The following is a 15998-nucleotide window of genomic DNA, read 5'->3' on the forward strand; positions in this document are numbered from 1 at the left end:
GGCTAACAGGGAAAGTGGGGCAAGTTGCACTGGTGCATTTGTGTCTCCCATAAAAGTAGCTTCACTTGAAATCACTTTGTGATTTTGCACGGTAAAAACGTCTGCTGAAGTGTCAGATTCTTCTTTAACTCTTCTGCTTTCTGTATCTTGTGCATTGCATTCAGGTCTTTCAGGTTATCTTGATGTTTTGTCTCATAGTGCCGTCTTAGATTAAATTCTGTAATTACAGCCACATTAGCTCCACAAATGAGACACACGGGTTTACCGCAATGTCAGTAAACATATACTCAGCCTCCCATCGGTTTTAAAGGCTCTATGTTCAGAATCACCTTTCTCTTCGGCATCATGTGGGCTAGCTTCGCAATAACTTGCAGCATCATAAGCTAGACTTGATTAACGCGTAAGTGTTCGCAAGGCAGCTGAAGCGCTGCATTATGGGATCTGTAGTTTATTGTGTTACCAGCGCTTCATATCCCCGGCCATTAATAACAATAATATATAAAATGATCTGCGGGCGGATATAATTACACTGGCCGGATGTGGCCTCGGGCCTTGAGTTTGACACATATGGACTAAATAGAACTTGAAAAGATATATTTTTCAAATGTGATCGCAATTCAGATCGAGTTGACGCAAGACTACAGTACATCGAGCCCGTGCTATTGTGGTTTTGCCTGTGCCTCAATAAGTTACCCTCCCTCGCTCTTACTTTTTACCGCTCATCTAATGAATACACTGAGTATGGCTTTACCAAAACAATCATTGATCGCTAATAAAGTATCCATTATTCATAAAGCTTCAATTGGTGATCTGTCTTTCTGCGTTAACCGCATATTTTTTCATACATCTCAAACCAAGGGGATGCGAGGCTAAAATGAATCGGAAGGCGCGTACATACTTAGTGCATCCCTCTCGGAATGAACCTCGACGCCGTGCTAGAGCGAAGCTCTACTATTAGCCACGGCGTGTGTTTGTCTATTTGAGCGTAGCAGTGTAATTCGTTTTGTTCAGCACTCTTTGGAACTGTTGCTTTTGTCTGCGACGCGCCAGTTCACGTGAGCCGCTGAATATGGTTTTATATGTCACTCGCTCGCTTCTAATTGTTTCGCTGCCTTCTTAATTATATAATGTATGTTTTCATCAGCGGTTTTTGGAGCTCTTCCTGGTTTTCTACGTACTGCGTGATTACATGGGAGGCGTGATGATGTCACACGAAACTCCCCCCACGGCTTTCGAGCTCAACTCCATTACAGTATATGCAGAAAAATAGCTTCCAGTTATGACCATTACGCGTAGAATTTCGAAATGAAACCTGCCCAACTTTTGTAAGGAAGCTGTAAGGAATTAGCCTGCCAAATTTCAGCCTTCTACCTGCACGAGAAGTTGGAGAATTAGTGATGAGTCAGTGAGTCAGTCAGTCAGTCAGTGAGGGCTTTGCCTTTTATTAGTATAAAATTTACAGCTTTCTGAATAACTAAAATACTGAGATGTATACGTGATATCATTTTCATGATGATAGGAGTGAAAGCATGTTATTAAACATGGGAAAACAGTGGCGCAGTGATTGTACGTGACCTTCGATGAAATAATTTATTGCAGCAGTATGTCTCTTTCAAATGTACTAACCTCCAATTCCTGTTCTTCCTTTTCTTTCTCCAAATACCCAATCGCCACACAATCAGCTCTGTAATAGACATTAAGCCATCTGTAAGTTTATAATGCTGATTCTTCAAAACTTTTAAGGAACATTGAAATATCTTTGTAGTACATGTTTAATTATTCTGTCTTTCACTCCAGTCCCAGTGAAGCATACAGTGTGAGGCAGGAAAAATCCATGAACGGAGCACCAAATCCTTGCTAGCGTAGTGACACCGTGTCGTTTAATTATTAACAATACAGTAATCCCTCCTCGATCGCGGGGGTTGCATTCCAGAACCCCCTGCGATAGGTGAAAATCCGCAAAGTAGAAACCATATGTTTGTATGGTTATTTTTATATATTTTAGTCCCTTATAAACTCTCCCACACTTTTTATAAATATTCTCCGCACAATTATACAGTAAACCCTCATTTATTGCGGTTAATCCATTCCAGACTCTACCATGATAAATGAATTTCCACGAAATAGGATTCTTTATTTATAAATCTAATATTTTCGCAGTTAAGCATAGAAAACCTGTTTACGACCTTCTAAATACGTTTTAACATTATTAAAGCCCTCTAGACATGAAATAACACCGTTTAGTCAAATGTTTAAACTATGCTCCATGACAAGACAGAGATGACAGTTCTTTCTCGCAATTTAAAGAATGCAAACATATCTTCCTCTTCAAAGGAGTGTGCGTCAGGAGCAGAGAATGTCAGAGAGAGAGACAGAGAGAGGGAAAAGCAAACAATCCAAAATCAATAAATGCTGTTGGGCTTTTAAGTATGTGAAGCACCACGATAAAGCGGCCGCATGGAAGGGAGCAATGAGAAGGTAGTCTTTTTTTAGAGGAGCGTCCGTTTCCTCTAGGCAAACAGCCTCTGTGCAAACAGCCTCTCTGCTCACACCCCCTCTGTCAGGAGCAGAGAATCTCAGGAAGAGTGAGAGAGACAGAGAAAAGCAAACAATCAAAAATCAATACGTGCTGTTAGAGCTTTTAAGTGTGTGAAGCACCGCGTGGGAAGCATATCGTATATCATTGAGGAGTTTTATTTAATATGTAATATGTGCTCTGATTGAGTAGCTTCTCAGCCATCCGCCAATAGTGTCCCTTGTATGAAATGAACTGGGCAAACAAACTGAGGAAGCATGTACCATAAATTAAAAGACCCATTGTCCACAGAAATCCGTGAACCAGCAAACATCCGTGATATATATTTAGATATGCTTACATTTAAAATCCGTAATGGAGTGAAGCCGCGAAAGTCGAAGCACGATATAGCGAGGGATCACTATATAGATTATTTAAATGAAGTTAAAGTTTTATCTGTATAATATAATAAACATATTTTGCTGCATTTCATCTTAAAAATGATAATGTCATCATATGTTAATATGCGCTTTATAAAGTGGCTCAGGTTGTGCAATATTATAATTGTAGTGCAAGTTTGTACTGAGGTAATTGTACTTATAAGTACAAACAGTTCTACAAGGAGCAGTTGATGGACTGATACAGTGTGTTTAGAGCTCTTGGGATGAAACTCTTTCTAAACCGCGAGGTCCATACAGGAAAGGTTTTGAAGCGTTTGCTGTGTGAGCAGCAGTTCAAATAGGAAGCATGGCTGAGGCAGTGTGTGCTTGATGCTGTATACCAATAATTCTCTTTCCGATCAGCTGCTCCGAGGGATGCAGTGAGAGTAATATGGAAAAAGATGATCCGCTGTGGCAACCCCTAACGGGAGTAGCTGAAAGAAGAAGAAGAAGGTGCAGTGAGAGTAACAATGCTAAAGCAGCTGTGGTATTTAGAATAGTTTGACCATTCTGTGGACCATTATATTGTTACAGGTTAATTACAATCAGATGCCTTAAACTAATAAACAGTATGCGGTTAATTTCAATGTATTTATAAAGCCGCGTCAGGGAGGTGCATCTGAAAAAGAAAGATAAACCACACAAGAACAGTAGCATTGCTTTGACGCTGGGTGCCACTAGTCTGCAAAACCGAGCGGAGAACTTGCGTACGACAGGGTAAGAGGTACCGTGGAAATGTGTGTAGCTTTACGCCAAGTTTAGGTTTTATGTGGAAACATTCATACGCAACATTTCTGTGCGTACGCACCGTTTATACATGAGGCCTCAGGTCTTAATAAAATATAAACTTTATTTTTCTTAAAATGCTCTCTTACACTATGAGGATCCAAAGAGCACAAAAGCATAAAGGAGTTGCCAGCAAAGTCACAATATAGTATGCAAAGCAAAGTAAAAAAAAAAAGAACAGAGATTCAAAATATCCAAAAATTACAAAGCATAGAAAGAGTACAGTAATTAATCAAGCTAAAATGAGATGCCTGGAAGTGTGGGAGACCCTCCGGATATAAGGCGGAGGGCAGTACCTGTTGGTGACTGGCAGGTGCCCCTGTCTCTTAGCGGACAACTTTCAAAACTTTGAAAAATAATTCAGGCAAAGAAAATAGAGAAGATAATTAACAAAGGTAATATTAATATAAATAAATTGCCTCAACAAAGAAAGAAAGACATAAAAGAAGACTTTGAGTCAGGGTAGCAACCCAGGATGAACTATGGTAGCGTTATCATATCAACTGTTGAAGATCATACTGTTTCAGAAATTTTCTGTAACTGGACTGCACTAACTTGAAACACCTTCGGGTGGAGGAGTGAAAGCTTGAAACAGCATATGGAACACTTCAATCGCTACCACAAAAAAACGCATGATCAAATCTCATTCAAGGCTCAGCAACATTCTTGTTTTAAATTTCAGAAGTTAAGTTACACACTGTTTAGAGTATTCAAAAATATTCTGTTCTGTTGTAGAGTTTAGAGTACAGTATACTTACAGAGTCTTTTACAATACATTCTGTATAGTAGTAAGAAAGTAAGAACGGTACTTGCTGTTATAGTAAAAAAATGCACTGATTTAACACTACTCGATAGTAAGAATAATATGAAATTCTGTATCTAAGCAGATAAAATATATGACTAGTGGTTGTTTTGGAAACACTTTGACATTCTTTTTTTTCATTTTTTTAAGATCTTGTAAATCATAGTGGTATAGAATAGACAAACATAATCCTAGCTTTTTTAAGTGGCTGCTCAAAGCATTAACTTTTATTTTCTTTCGTAAATACTGTAGCTGCAGATAGGCTTTATTGCAGACATTATGGAAATTGAAAAGGATGCTGGTAAACGCTATTATGTTAGCATCTTGAGCACAGTCATTGTCAATGTTTGGGTTATCCTTCCACTTCTACAAAGACATACATATGTACTAAATTAAAGAGTCATTGGCTACACTTTCCACATGCTATTATTGTGAATGCTTGTTTCAAAAAGTTTAATTTCCACTTGTGACCTTCAATTTGGTTTCAGTAAAAGTCATGCAGAATGAGCGCACAAGGATATTAGCATGTAGGGTTAAGAGTGGCCAGCAATATCTCACTTTTCTCTCAGTACTTCCGTGACAGCCTTGTGCTGGACTTAAATGTTACTAGAAAAAGGAGAAAAGGGGGTGTTTTACATGTTTCTTACCCAAAGTAGTTTAGTAATGGTTGAGAAAAAAATGTCCAGCTCATGTTTTTATACAGAATGGAGATTAAAAAAGTTTCTGATCCAATACAAGTCAATTGTGACTAGTATTGAACAGCAACCAACTATTTCAAAATATCCATGTAAAAAATTTCATGTTACTTGTGTTGCATAATCCATGTGAAGTCATCCATTTGTATGCTCACAATGTCCTAACTAGGTGAATGTGTACTGTAATATTTTTATACACGTCAGTTCTGGAAAGTGCCCTCATCAAGTGTGCTCAGATGAGAACTAGCATATGATTTGAAATGTAATTTGTAAATTGTAACACTGATGACAACATAAGAAATTACCAGTTTTCAGTTTTTCCTGTTTCTTAAAAAACATCTATGAATGATGTCCTGAAAAGATAAAACATAGAAGACTGTATGTAAGCCTTTTCAGTAGATTGTGTAAAAAGCTGTGTTCAGTGTTCATTTACTCCACAGTACAGCCACAACCCCGTAAAAGAGTGGCATAAAAATATTTTAATGTCAAGGTTCCAATATTGTGCTAGGAAACTTGTTACCATTACTGTAACTGTTTCTGAGAAACCACATTTTTTTACTCTCTTTTTACAAACATCCCTGACAGATTTCGGTGAAAGAGCACCTTGCTAAGATGAAAATAACATGCCTGTCAACTAAAAATAAATACTTACTGATGGTGCTGTAAAAAGCAGAGCAAGCAGTAGAGCGTGGACATTATAGACATTGCATGACAACGTTTGACATTGAGCATGAATTAAATAAAAAGGAGAACTTCCAAATGTGCTTGGAGTGATGTGGTTAGAGTGTGGTCAAAAGTATTTGTACTCCTATTTTTAGTGGTCAAATGCTATTTGATTTTTATCAGATTACTGAAAACACATGTTAATGCCTGGTGTAACTGGTGTGACAAATTGGTTGGACTGGAAAGAGACTGTTAACATGTAAGAGTGTCCAGAGACGGAGCAAAGACTACTCAAGATAGTGGTCATGTTATTTACTATTTAATTTTTTTGAAAAGTCTTGTTGCTTTGTGCCCTCCCCTGCCATAATCTATCATCCGTGGGGAAGGAGCGAAAGCTTTAGATTTGTCAAAAATTTTGATCCATGGTTTTAAACGGATCTCAGCGTTTTAAGGTCCCCTGATACCATAAACATTGATATCTCTATGATGGTTGTGTGTCTCTCTGTGTGCTTGTGTATCTGTATATCACAGTTTCTTGAGAATGGTCTAGAGCTAAAATGGCTGGACAGAAAAATACTTATCTCAAAACCAAGAGATGTCGATATGCTGATTAGTTTTGAGCCAAATCATGCTAGAGAAAGAGGCTTTCTAAAGGAACCCTTAAATAACATAATTCTGCAATTAATTTTAAATTCTTCTTGTGAATTGCTATCTTAATTACCTATTTTATGATCAGAAAAATCAGCATCAGAGTGGTAGATAATTACTGAAAAGTTATAGAATAGTTTGGGTAACTTGGTTCCTAGGGTGAAAAGCCTAGTGATGCTCATGTCCGAACTTTTGCTTACTATTGTAATGGTCCAGGTTGTGTCCACACTCCCAGGTGCATCCAGGAGACTCTTGAAGCTGGAACCACTGATAATCATAAACCAAGATGAACTGGGCAAATGAGGACTTATACAGTCAGGAAGGGGTTGGTGCAAAAGTGCTTTTGACAAAAAACAAACAAAAATAAATACTGTAGTTTTCAAAAGTGCAGTGCATAAAAATCCAATAATCCAAAAATAAAACCGGAATAAAACACAGTCATTGAGTCTTTGATCCTTTGATCTCTCTCCTGTTCTTTATCTAAGCCCAGTGTTACTTCCACATTGTCTCCCGATCTCAACCATAGCTTGCTTAGCTGGCTAAGACTCAAGCAGCTGTGGTCCTTTTTACTGGCCTCATTCCTGACTGCCTCTGTAGGCATCTGCTAGACTGCACAAAGTCAGTTGTCCTCCCATCTTCCTTCTCACTCACTTGATATCTCTTGGATCACTAAGGAGGACTGTGCCACCATGAAACCCACTACTCCAATAAATCAGTGATGATTTACCCATGGAGTGCCAATCCTTCACCCTTCTTTGGAGCTAACGACTACTCTGTCTCTCTCTTTCTCTTTACTGGCTCTCAGGCACCTGACTGTGCTCACTCATGGTTCTCCTTTGTTCTGATTTTGATTCTGTTCTTTGATCCCCGTCCTTCTGCTGTGCAGGCTGCTCCATACTCCCTGATTGGGTCCGTGGTCCAAATCTTGCTTTGAAGTTTATTTAACTGAATTGTTTTTTTTCTGTTAGAACAGGATAACAATAACTGAATTCAGTGATTGTAGAAGAGCTGCATTCAAGATGTAAATCATACACATCTTTACAAGCTACAGAAATGCAACATTGTGTTAACGTATGGAATTGTCAAAACTTATTTGTAAATCACCATTTGTTCTTCTGCTTCTTGTGTCCAGAATTACTATGATCATTTTAAAACCAGCTGTGCCTCTCAGCCTCTTATTGTATTAATAACCTACATTTAACAGTACCTGTTTTTAATAAAGAAGAGTTTAACACCCAGTGGTCAGTTGTGAATGTAGGAAGTATGCTTTTTGTGCATAAGATTTTACCAGGGTTATAATATTTAATGCTATCAAAATATTTTCTATATTTGATAGGATTCAGACAATTCAACTGAGACCAATACATTATACAGTATACTTCATATAGTAGAACCGAATAATTAAAGTAAAATAAAAGGTATACTGCTTGGAATTAAAGTTACGTAGGTGTATGACAGCAACTGTGTATAAAGATTGGGAACTTATGCCGAAAATGAATGACAGCCAGAAATAACAGATGTCAATGTTATTGATACACCTAGGGATTGATGATATTTCTTACCATATTTGAGGAGGATACTTTGCTGAAATATATAGTGCTAGCTCACAGGGTGTCAACAATGATAAATTTTAAAGGATGGGTGTAGATGCTATGTATAAAATATGATGTGTAACTATTCTGCTACTTAAGGAATAAAAAATGATTTAGTCATACTGTACCTAACTGTAACTCTGCAGACATTTCTAGATTAGATGTAAAACTAAATTATTGATTCTGTGTCTCTATCATGACTCCCATTTTCTTTCTTTATTCTGGTAGGATTCTGGAATTAAATCATTACTTTAAGACAGAGTGCTCTGTTAGAGAAAGCACATGAATAAAGTAAAAGACGACTATTGTTAACTGTAGTTGTGATTAATCGAAATTTTCTTAATTTTTCTATTTCCAGATGTCAATCAATACAACCAATGCTCTAGCATTTGCACACCAGCTAATGGCATATACTGGAGGTGCTGCACATTTTGGAGACATGATGGATATAGTTTTTGTAGCACATATGTTGGAAAAACTTATGGCCTTTGTGGATCGCCTCAAAGATGTATGGTATTTCATCTCTGCTTGTTATTTGTATTAGCTACTTTTTGCCAGTATGTTCAGGAGTGAAGTAAAAGGCCAGAACAAATGTGTTATTATGAATAATATAATGTGCTATAAAATTCAAAGAAAAGTCTGACATTACAGTCCAAATATAATCTTGTTTCAGTGCAGGGTTATTATAAATTGAAACTGCCTTGATTTTAATAGCTTTAAATAATCTCATATCACACTTGTTTTATAAAAAATAAACTTGTGTTAAAATGGTTGAAAGGCTTAGGATAGTGCTCTAAACCACACATGAGAAAAACTGAAAACAAGAGTAATACTACAAAGTTTGCTTTACAGGTTTTTACAAAAATTTACATTTTGAAATTAGGTGGTCATTGCAGGGAATAGTAATTATTCTAGCAGCATTGGGCACAGAGCAAAAAAAGCCATATACTCATTCATACTGGTCCAATTTAAAGTCATCAATTAACCTAACCTACATACTTTTCGGATATACAAGTATGAGGAAAACTGGAGCATGTAAAGAAAAAAAATCATGTAAATGCAGGAAGAACATACCTACTTCATAAAGAGAGAGTCTCCTGAGAGTCTGGGATTTAGACCCTGGAGCTTGAGAAATCTCTTGAAGCTGTGAGGCAGCCTTGGGAACCACTATGCTTTTTTTCCAGGTTAATCATATTCAGTTTAAAGGGTATGATACCAATACTAAGAGATGATTAATTCAATTCAATATTCTTGAAACGTTTTATTTATAAATCACTGTGTTAAACAATATACTTAACAAAGAGAAAAAGACTACCTTGTCACCCTGACCTAAAGTGGTTTAAACAAATAATTGGATGAATATATTTTTATTTGGTAGGGAGAGATGAGAGGCGAGAGGTTTACATATAGTAGTAGGCTGATTAAAGCCAGTTTCTTGCTTTAAATTTGTACCTGTTTTGAGAAAGTTTAATAAAAATAGTACTGACTATTTAAGAAACTTATGCCTGTTTATTTAAATGAAAAACAACCTCTTTTTTCTCAATGTACTAAAAATAAAGTAGCTTTGTACGGAATAAAGCATTAGGAATAAAATAAATATAAGTGTACATCCATCCATAGCATTTTAGTAAAAAAAAGTTTCCAAGAAAAACCTAGAATATTCAGTAAGTTAAATATAATCGTAATAACAAATTCTGATTATACGAGAGGGAGTCAAGCTAAAGTTAGAAAAAGGTATTTATTAGAAAATGGAACAAATCTTAACAAAACTGATAATGTCATTTTTCAATGTAGTCTCCAACCTTCTCAGGATAAAAGGTTTTGTTATTGCCGTACACTACATGCCAAGTGGTAACACAGTCACTAGTGCAAGTTACTGTGACTTGTTGGAGATCAATGTGAAGCCTGCTATTCGATCCAAGCAGCAGGGACTGCTGTCTCATGGAATCCTTTTGCTGCAAGACAATACCCACTCACACACTGCTAAGAACACTAAGGCTTGTCTGGAGAAACTGAAGATTAAGGTATTGCCACATCCTCCTTTTTTGCCAGATTTGGCACCATGTGATTTCCACCTTTTTCGACCGCTAAAAAAAATGTTTTTGGTTGTTAATTAAAGACAGATGATGACTTGAAGAAAGCGGTGCACAAGTGGTTGTGAGGACAAGACATAACCTTTTATTCTGCTGCAATCTGGACACTTCCAGGCAGGTAGTGCAAGTGCATTGAGAAAGGTGGAAACTACATTGAGAAATGACATTATCAGTTTTGTTAAGGTTCATTCCATTTTCTAATAAATCCCATTTTCTAACTTTAGTTTGATCCCCCCCCATATAATCAAAATTTGTTATTACGATTATATTTAACTTACTGAATATTCTAGCTTTTACTTGGAAACTTTTTTTACTAAAATACATATTTTATTCCTAATGCATTATTCTGTACAAAACTACTATATTTTTACTACATTGAGAAAAGAGGGGTAGTTTTTCTTTTAAATAAACAGGCATAACTTTCTTACCTGGTCAGTACTATTTTTATTAAACTTTCTCAAAAGAGGTACAAATTTAAACAATGACCTAATGCCATTCGTGTTGCATTAGGACTGTGACTTTGTCAAATATATTATGTGTATAAACACACAAAATAAATTGTAAGATACTTTATATCATATGCAGCAAGTTAAAGAAAAATACACCAATTTCATATTAATAAAAAGTTGACACCTAAACACATTCTGAATAACAGAAATATAGTAGTCTTTATGATCACAGTGATGCAATGGCAACTAACACAGACAGCAAATGTTTAGAGAGCATGCTGCTGTATTGGTGGCATTAGTGGAGAAATCCAAGATAGCATTCCTAAATAAGAGTGTTACAATTAAGATTTTTTTCATTCATTTTTTCTAACCATTTTATGATTCCAGTTATGTGTAACTAGGTTAATTACCCAATATTGTTGAGGACGAAGGTGATCAATACTTTTTAATAATTACTTGTATAAGGACATTATAATTATATACTTATTTATAATTAGGTTTGATGTATTAATAATTAATTTTTTTTTCATTTTGGTAATTCCTCTAATTTTAAAATTATTTCATATAGTACTTTCCTTTGATGCAATGTGAGATGAAAGTGTGGCCATATCAGCCTGCGGCATAGGAATCAATTCAAAAGTTGCACTATCTACAGTTAGCAGCTTTCTTCACAGATAGTCAACCAGCCTCCTTAATACAAAAGTGCTCATTTTCAGGGTGTCATTAATCAGAGAGTAACTTCTACCACTTCTATGTACTGAAAATGATTACATGCCACTGCCTTCATTCAAGAAAAGACTATGTTTTAAATATGAATAAACATTTTAATAACTATCAATCTTGCAGTACCAGGGTTAAGAGAAGCAATAGTGGGATATAGTAATGCAGGAATCAGACATGGATGTGATGCCACGTCATGGCAGATTAAAAATACTATATTGAATATTATTTTTCAACTTTGTGATATGGTACATTTTTCTTCACTCTTTCTCTTAAATGCATTTTGTTTTCTTATTCATTATTTTCCATGTATTTCCCCATTTTATACTCAGCCAATTGTCTCACATATTTCAGATCTGCTGGTGAAATAAAATCTGTACTGTAATTTAGCTTTTGATATATTGGAAAAAATAATGTACAGTATATGTCTTAGCACAAGATACAGTTTCTTGTATAATTACTTTATGGTTTTCCTCTGTAGCTCATGCAAGCTCAAACTACATATAAAGTCTCTAGTTACTATAAAAAAGCTAGAGCAAGTCTAAATAAGAATTCCAATTAAGTATATGTATTTGTTACTGAGCATGGCACATTTAACTTGAACTTGGCCCTGTAATTCCCTGTAAGAGGTGTTTAAAATAAAACTTTTTTGTAACTTCAAAATATTTGTAAAAGTTGTTCATACTACAGTCTGTTACATTGCATGGACTTTTAAAAATTGCTCTGTATATAAACAGAGCCATAGTAACATACAATAGAACTGTCCAATGTAACACAAAACATTCTCCTAAAAGGTTTGGAAATATTACAGGTATGGCAAATGAGAAATGAGCATTTATGTTCTTCTTGGTTAACAGTGGTTTCTTCCCTGTTGTTCTCTAATTAACTCATTTTTTGCCCAGAACTTTCTGATTGTGGATTCAGGAGTAATTTTGGCAGCTAGGCCACTCTTGGGAAGAATAACTCTAGTCCTAAGTATTCTCCATTTTCCAATTATGGCTGTCACAGTGATTTTGTAGACCAGAGCTTTAGAAGTGACTTTGATGCTCTTTCCAGACAGATGAATATCAAAAAATATTTTTCAATTCCTTCATGAATTTATAAATACTGTAAAATATACTGCTCAAAAGAATTAAAGGAACACTTTTTAATCAGAGTATAGCATTAAGTCAATGAAACTTATGGGATATTAATCTGGTCAGTTAAGTAGCAGAGGGGGTTGTTAATCAGTTTCAGCTGCTGTGGTGTTAATGAAATTAACAACAGATGCACTAGAGGGGCAACAATGAGATGACCCCCAAAACAGGAATGGTTTAACAGGTGGAGGCCACTGACATTTTTCCCTCCTCATCTTTTCTGATTCTGTTTCTTCACTAGTTTTGCATTTGGCTACAGTCAGTGTCACTACTGGTAGCATGAGGCGATACCTGGACCCTACAGAGGTTGCACAGGTAGTCCAACTTCTCCAGGATGGCACATCAATATGTGTCATTGCCAGAAGGTTTGCTGTGTCTCCCTGTACAGTCTCAAGGGCATGGAGGAGATTCTAGGAGACAAGCAGTTACTCTAGGAGAGCTGGAGAGGGCCATAGAAGGTCCATAACCCATCTGCAGGACCAGTATCTGCTCCTTTGGGCAAGGAGGAACAGGATGAGCATTGCCAGAGCCCTACAAAATGACCTCCAGCAGGCCACTGGTGTGAATGTCTCTGACCAAACAACCAGAAAGACTTCATGAGGGTGACCCAAGGGCCCCATGTCCTCTAATGGGCCCTGAGCTCACTGCCCAGCAGCATGCAGCTCGATTGGCATTTGCCATAGAATACCAGAATTGGCAGATGCACCACTGGTGCCCTGTGCTTTTTACAGATGAGAGCAGGTTCACCCTGAGCACGTGACAGAAGTGAAAGGGTCTGGAGAAGCCATGGAGAACATTATGCTGCCTGTAACATCATTCAGCATGAGCAGTTTGGTGGTGGGTTAATGATTGTCTGGGGAGGCATATCCATGGAGGGTCACACAGACCGCTACAGGCTTGACAAAGGCACCTTGGCTGCCATTAGGTATCAGGATGAAATCCTTGGACCCATTGTCAGACCCTATGCTTGTACTGTGGCTCCTGGTGCACGACAATTCCTGGCCTCATGTGGTGAGAGTATGCAGGCAGTTCCTGGAGGATGAAGGAATTGATACCATTGACTTGCCACCATACTTTCCTGACCTAAATCCAATAGAACACCTCTGGGACATTATGTTTTGGTCCATCCAATGCCACCAGGTTGCACCTCAGACTGTCCAGGAGCTCAGTGATGCCCTGGTCCAGATCTGGGAGGAGATCCCCCACAACACCATCTGTCATCTCATTAGAAGCATGCACCGATGTTGTCAGGCATGTATACAAGAACACAGGGGCCATACAAAGTGCTGCGTACAATTTTGAGTTGCTGCAATTAAATTTTGGCAAAATGGACTAGCCTGCCACATAATTTTTTCACTCTGATTTTTGGGGCGTCTTTGAATTCAGGGCTCTGTAGGTTGATCATTTTCATTTCCATCAAACGATGTGGCATCCTTTCGTTCCTAACATATTACCCAGTCTATATCAGTATAGATATCCAGGAGGATTTCTTTTTCCCATTGAGATCTGATGTGTTTTCAAAGTGTTCCTTTAATTTTTTTGAGCAGTTTAATTTAAAAAGTTATACACAACATATTTTTTCAGATGTTCTGTGTTGCTCTTCTCATTGCTGCTAAACCTTGAGCAGTTTGGCTAACTTTCTGTAATGTTATATTAATGAATAAATCTCTTGCTAGAATATTCACATATTTTCCCAAAGCTTTACAGGCTGTACAGTTCGCAGTGATATTGCAATCAAGCCAAAATGTGTTTAAGTAGCAGAGAAAAGAAGAACTAGTGACCAGGTATCATTTAAAATAAAATAAGCAGTAAATGTCAAACAACCTTGTGATAGAATGGCATTCCACCAAGATGTGGTTCCTGCTATGCACCTCTTACTGCTCCAGCTTCCATTGATACTACAGTATATTGGATTTGGAAAGTTAATGAAACAGATTAAATGTTAAGATTAAAAGATTAAAAACAGAACAGATAGCATTAGTCATTTTGACCTTAGAAATGTAAACAAAATATTTTTGCCATGTTTAATGCCCTAAATATTTTTATTCATTTGATGATGATCTACTGTATAGTAGGTGATCATTTTCATTTCAACAATGTATTTAGTCATAAACATTAGGCATGCTGTCCAACACTGTAGGACATCAAACCCAAAGACCAATGGTCCAAAACACTATAGCATAATGAAAGAATAAAAATGAAGTTTATTGTAAGTGTTTTAAGCTCTGTGCTTTGTTTTGCAGTTGGGAGACTACATATGTGATGTTGCAAGTAATGTTATGCTAGTAGATGAGCACATTCTATGGATGGCACAAAATGAAGCAAGGGCCTGTACTAGAATTGTTCAATGTGTGGAACAGATTGCAGATATTGCCCTAACCACCAACACTCAGGTTATCTCCAAGGTACTAAAATGATATTTATATTTTTAAAAATTGTGTTAATTGTGTCTTATTTTTGAATGTTTCCCCAAGAATTTAAAAGTACATTTATGTGTATTTAACACTTCAATGGCATGAATATTTTAAAATAAATTTTACTTGAATAATTGTGCAGCATGAACATTTCAGAAAATAACAGATTTTGAATCTAAACAACATTGATTAATTTTAAGAACATGAGATAAAGTGGGGTCTTGTTCTTATCAAGCAGTGTTATAGGACACATCTTTGCTTTCTCAGAGTTACGTGAAAATAATTTTTTCACTCACAAGGTGGAAAACGTGTATATCAGTGGAGTGAATGCATTTTGTTGTAGTCAATACAGCAGTAAAGAAAAACTGTTCATTTTATTCAAATTTCAGACCGTTCCTATATCATTTCTTCTGTGGGGAGATGACCTGTACATCAGGAATATTACTCAAGGGTTTTTGAAAACTCTAAATTGAAAATGGTAAATAATGGATTGCCTTTTGACCAAATTTACATCTTTAGACCTAGATCACATTTTATTTAAAAAATATATACAGGTACTTGTTCCTTAATGTATTAATAATATATTGTCATAAAAATGTTGCGAAACTCCATCAAATATTATCCATTTTCTCTTTTAAGGCAGTTGTTTACAAAAGTAGATATAAAGGGTATTGTAGTCAAGGATCTTTAATTTTTTTTCTGGAATATGTCTGCTCTCTTTGTTCGTTTTATCCTGCTATTATTTTTTTCTTTATATTCTTGAATTCCACCTATGAATTGATTGAAAACAAAAAATCTCAGTTCATTTGCTGTGCACTTTCTATTGGATTATGATTATTTAAATACTGTACTCTTGTTTATATTGGGGATTTCAATTTGTGTTTTGACTACAGATAGGACAGATTTGTTTCTTTCTAAATTATGCTCAGCTCTTGTTTATGGGATTTGAGAGACCAAGGAGTACAATGGGTACATTTTTATTGAAAAAATCTGGTTTGCCATGAATATTTATAAAACAATGACCACCATTTTGTACAATCTGTTT

General features: G+C 36.3%; 1 protein-coding gene across 3 annotated transcripts in view; it reads left to right on the top strand.

The window, feature by feature from the left end:
* Positions 1 to 15998, top strand: part of LOC120540126 (adhesion G protein-coupled receptor A1) — a 671523-nt gene that overhangs the window by 309030 nt on the left and 346495 nt on the right. For 2 of the 3 annotated variants that reach the window (XM_039770625.1, XM_039770633.1), the window contains 2 exons: positions 8500 to 8649; positions 14783 to 14944. In XM_039770625.1, the coding sequence (XP_039626559.1) occupies positions 8500 to 8649; positions 14783 to 14944 (312 nt within the window). Of the gene's footprint in view, positions 1 to 8499; positions 8655 to 14782; positions 14945 to 15998 lie in introns of those variants that run through there. The other variant, XM_039770640.1, reaches the window with a different exon arrangement.

Source organism: Polypterus senegalus, chromosome 1, assembly GCF_016835505.1.
Source record: "Polypterus senegalus isolate Bchr_013 chromosome 1, ASM1683550v1, whole genome shotgun sequence".
NCBI classification, from domain to species: Eukaryota; Metazoa; Chordata; class Cladistia; order Polypteriformes; family Polypteridae; genus Polypterus; species Polypterus senegalus.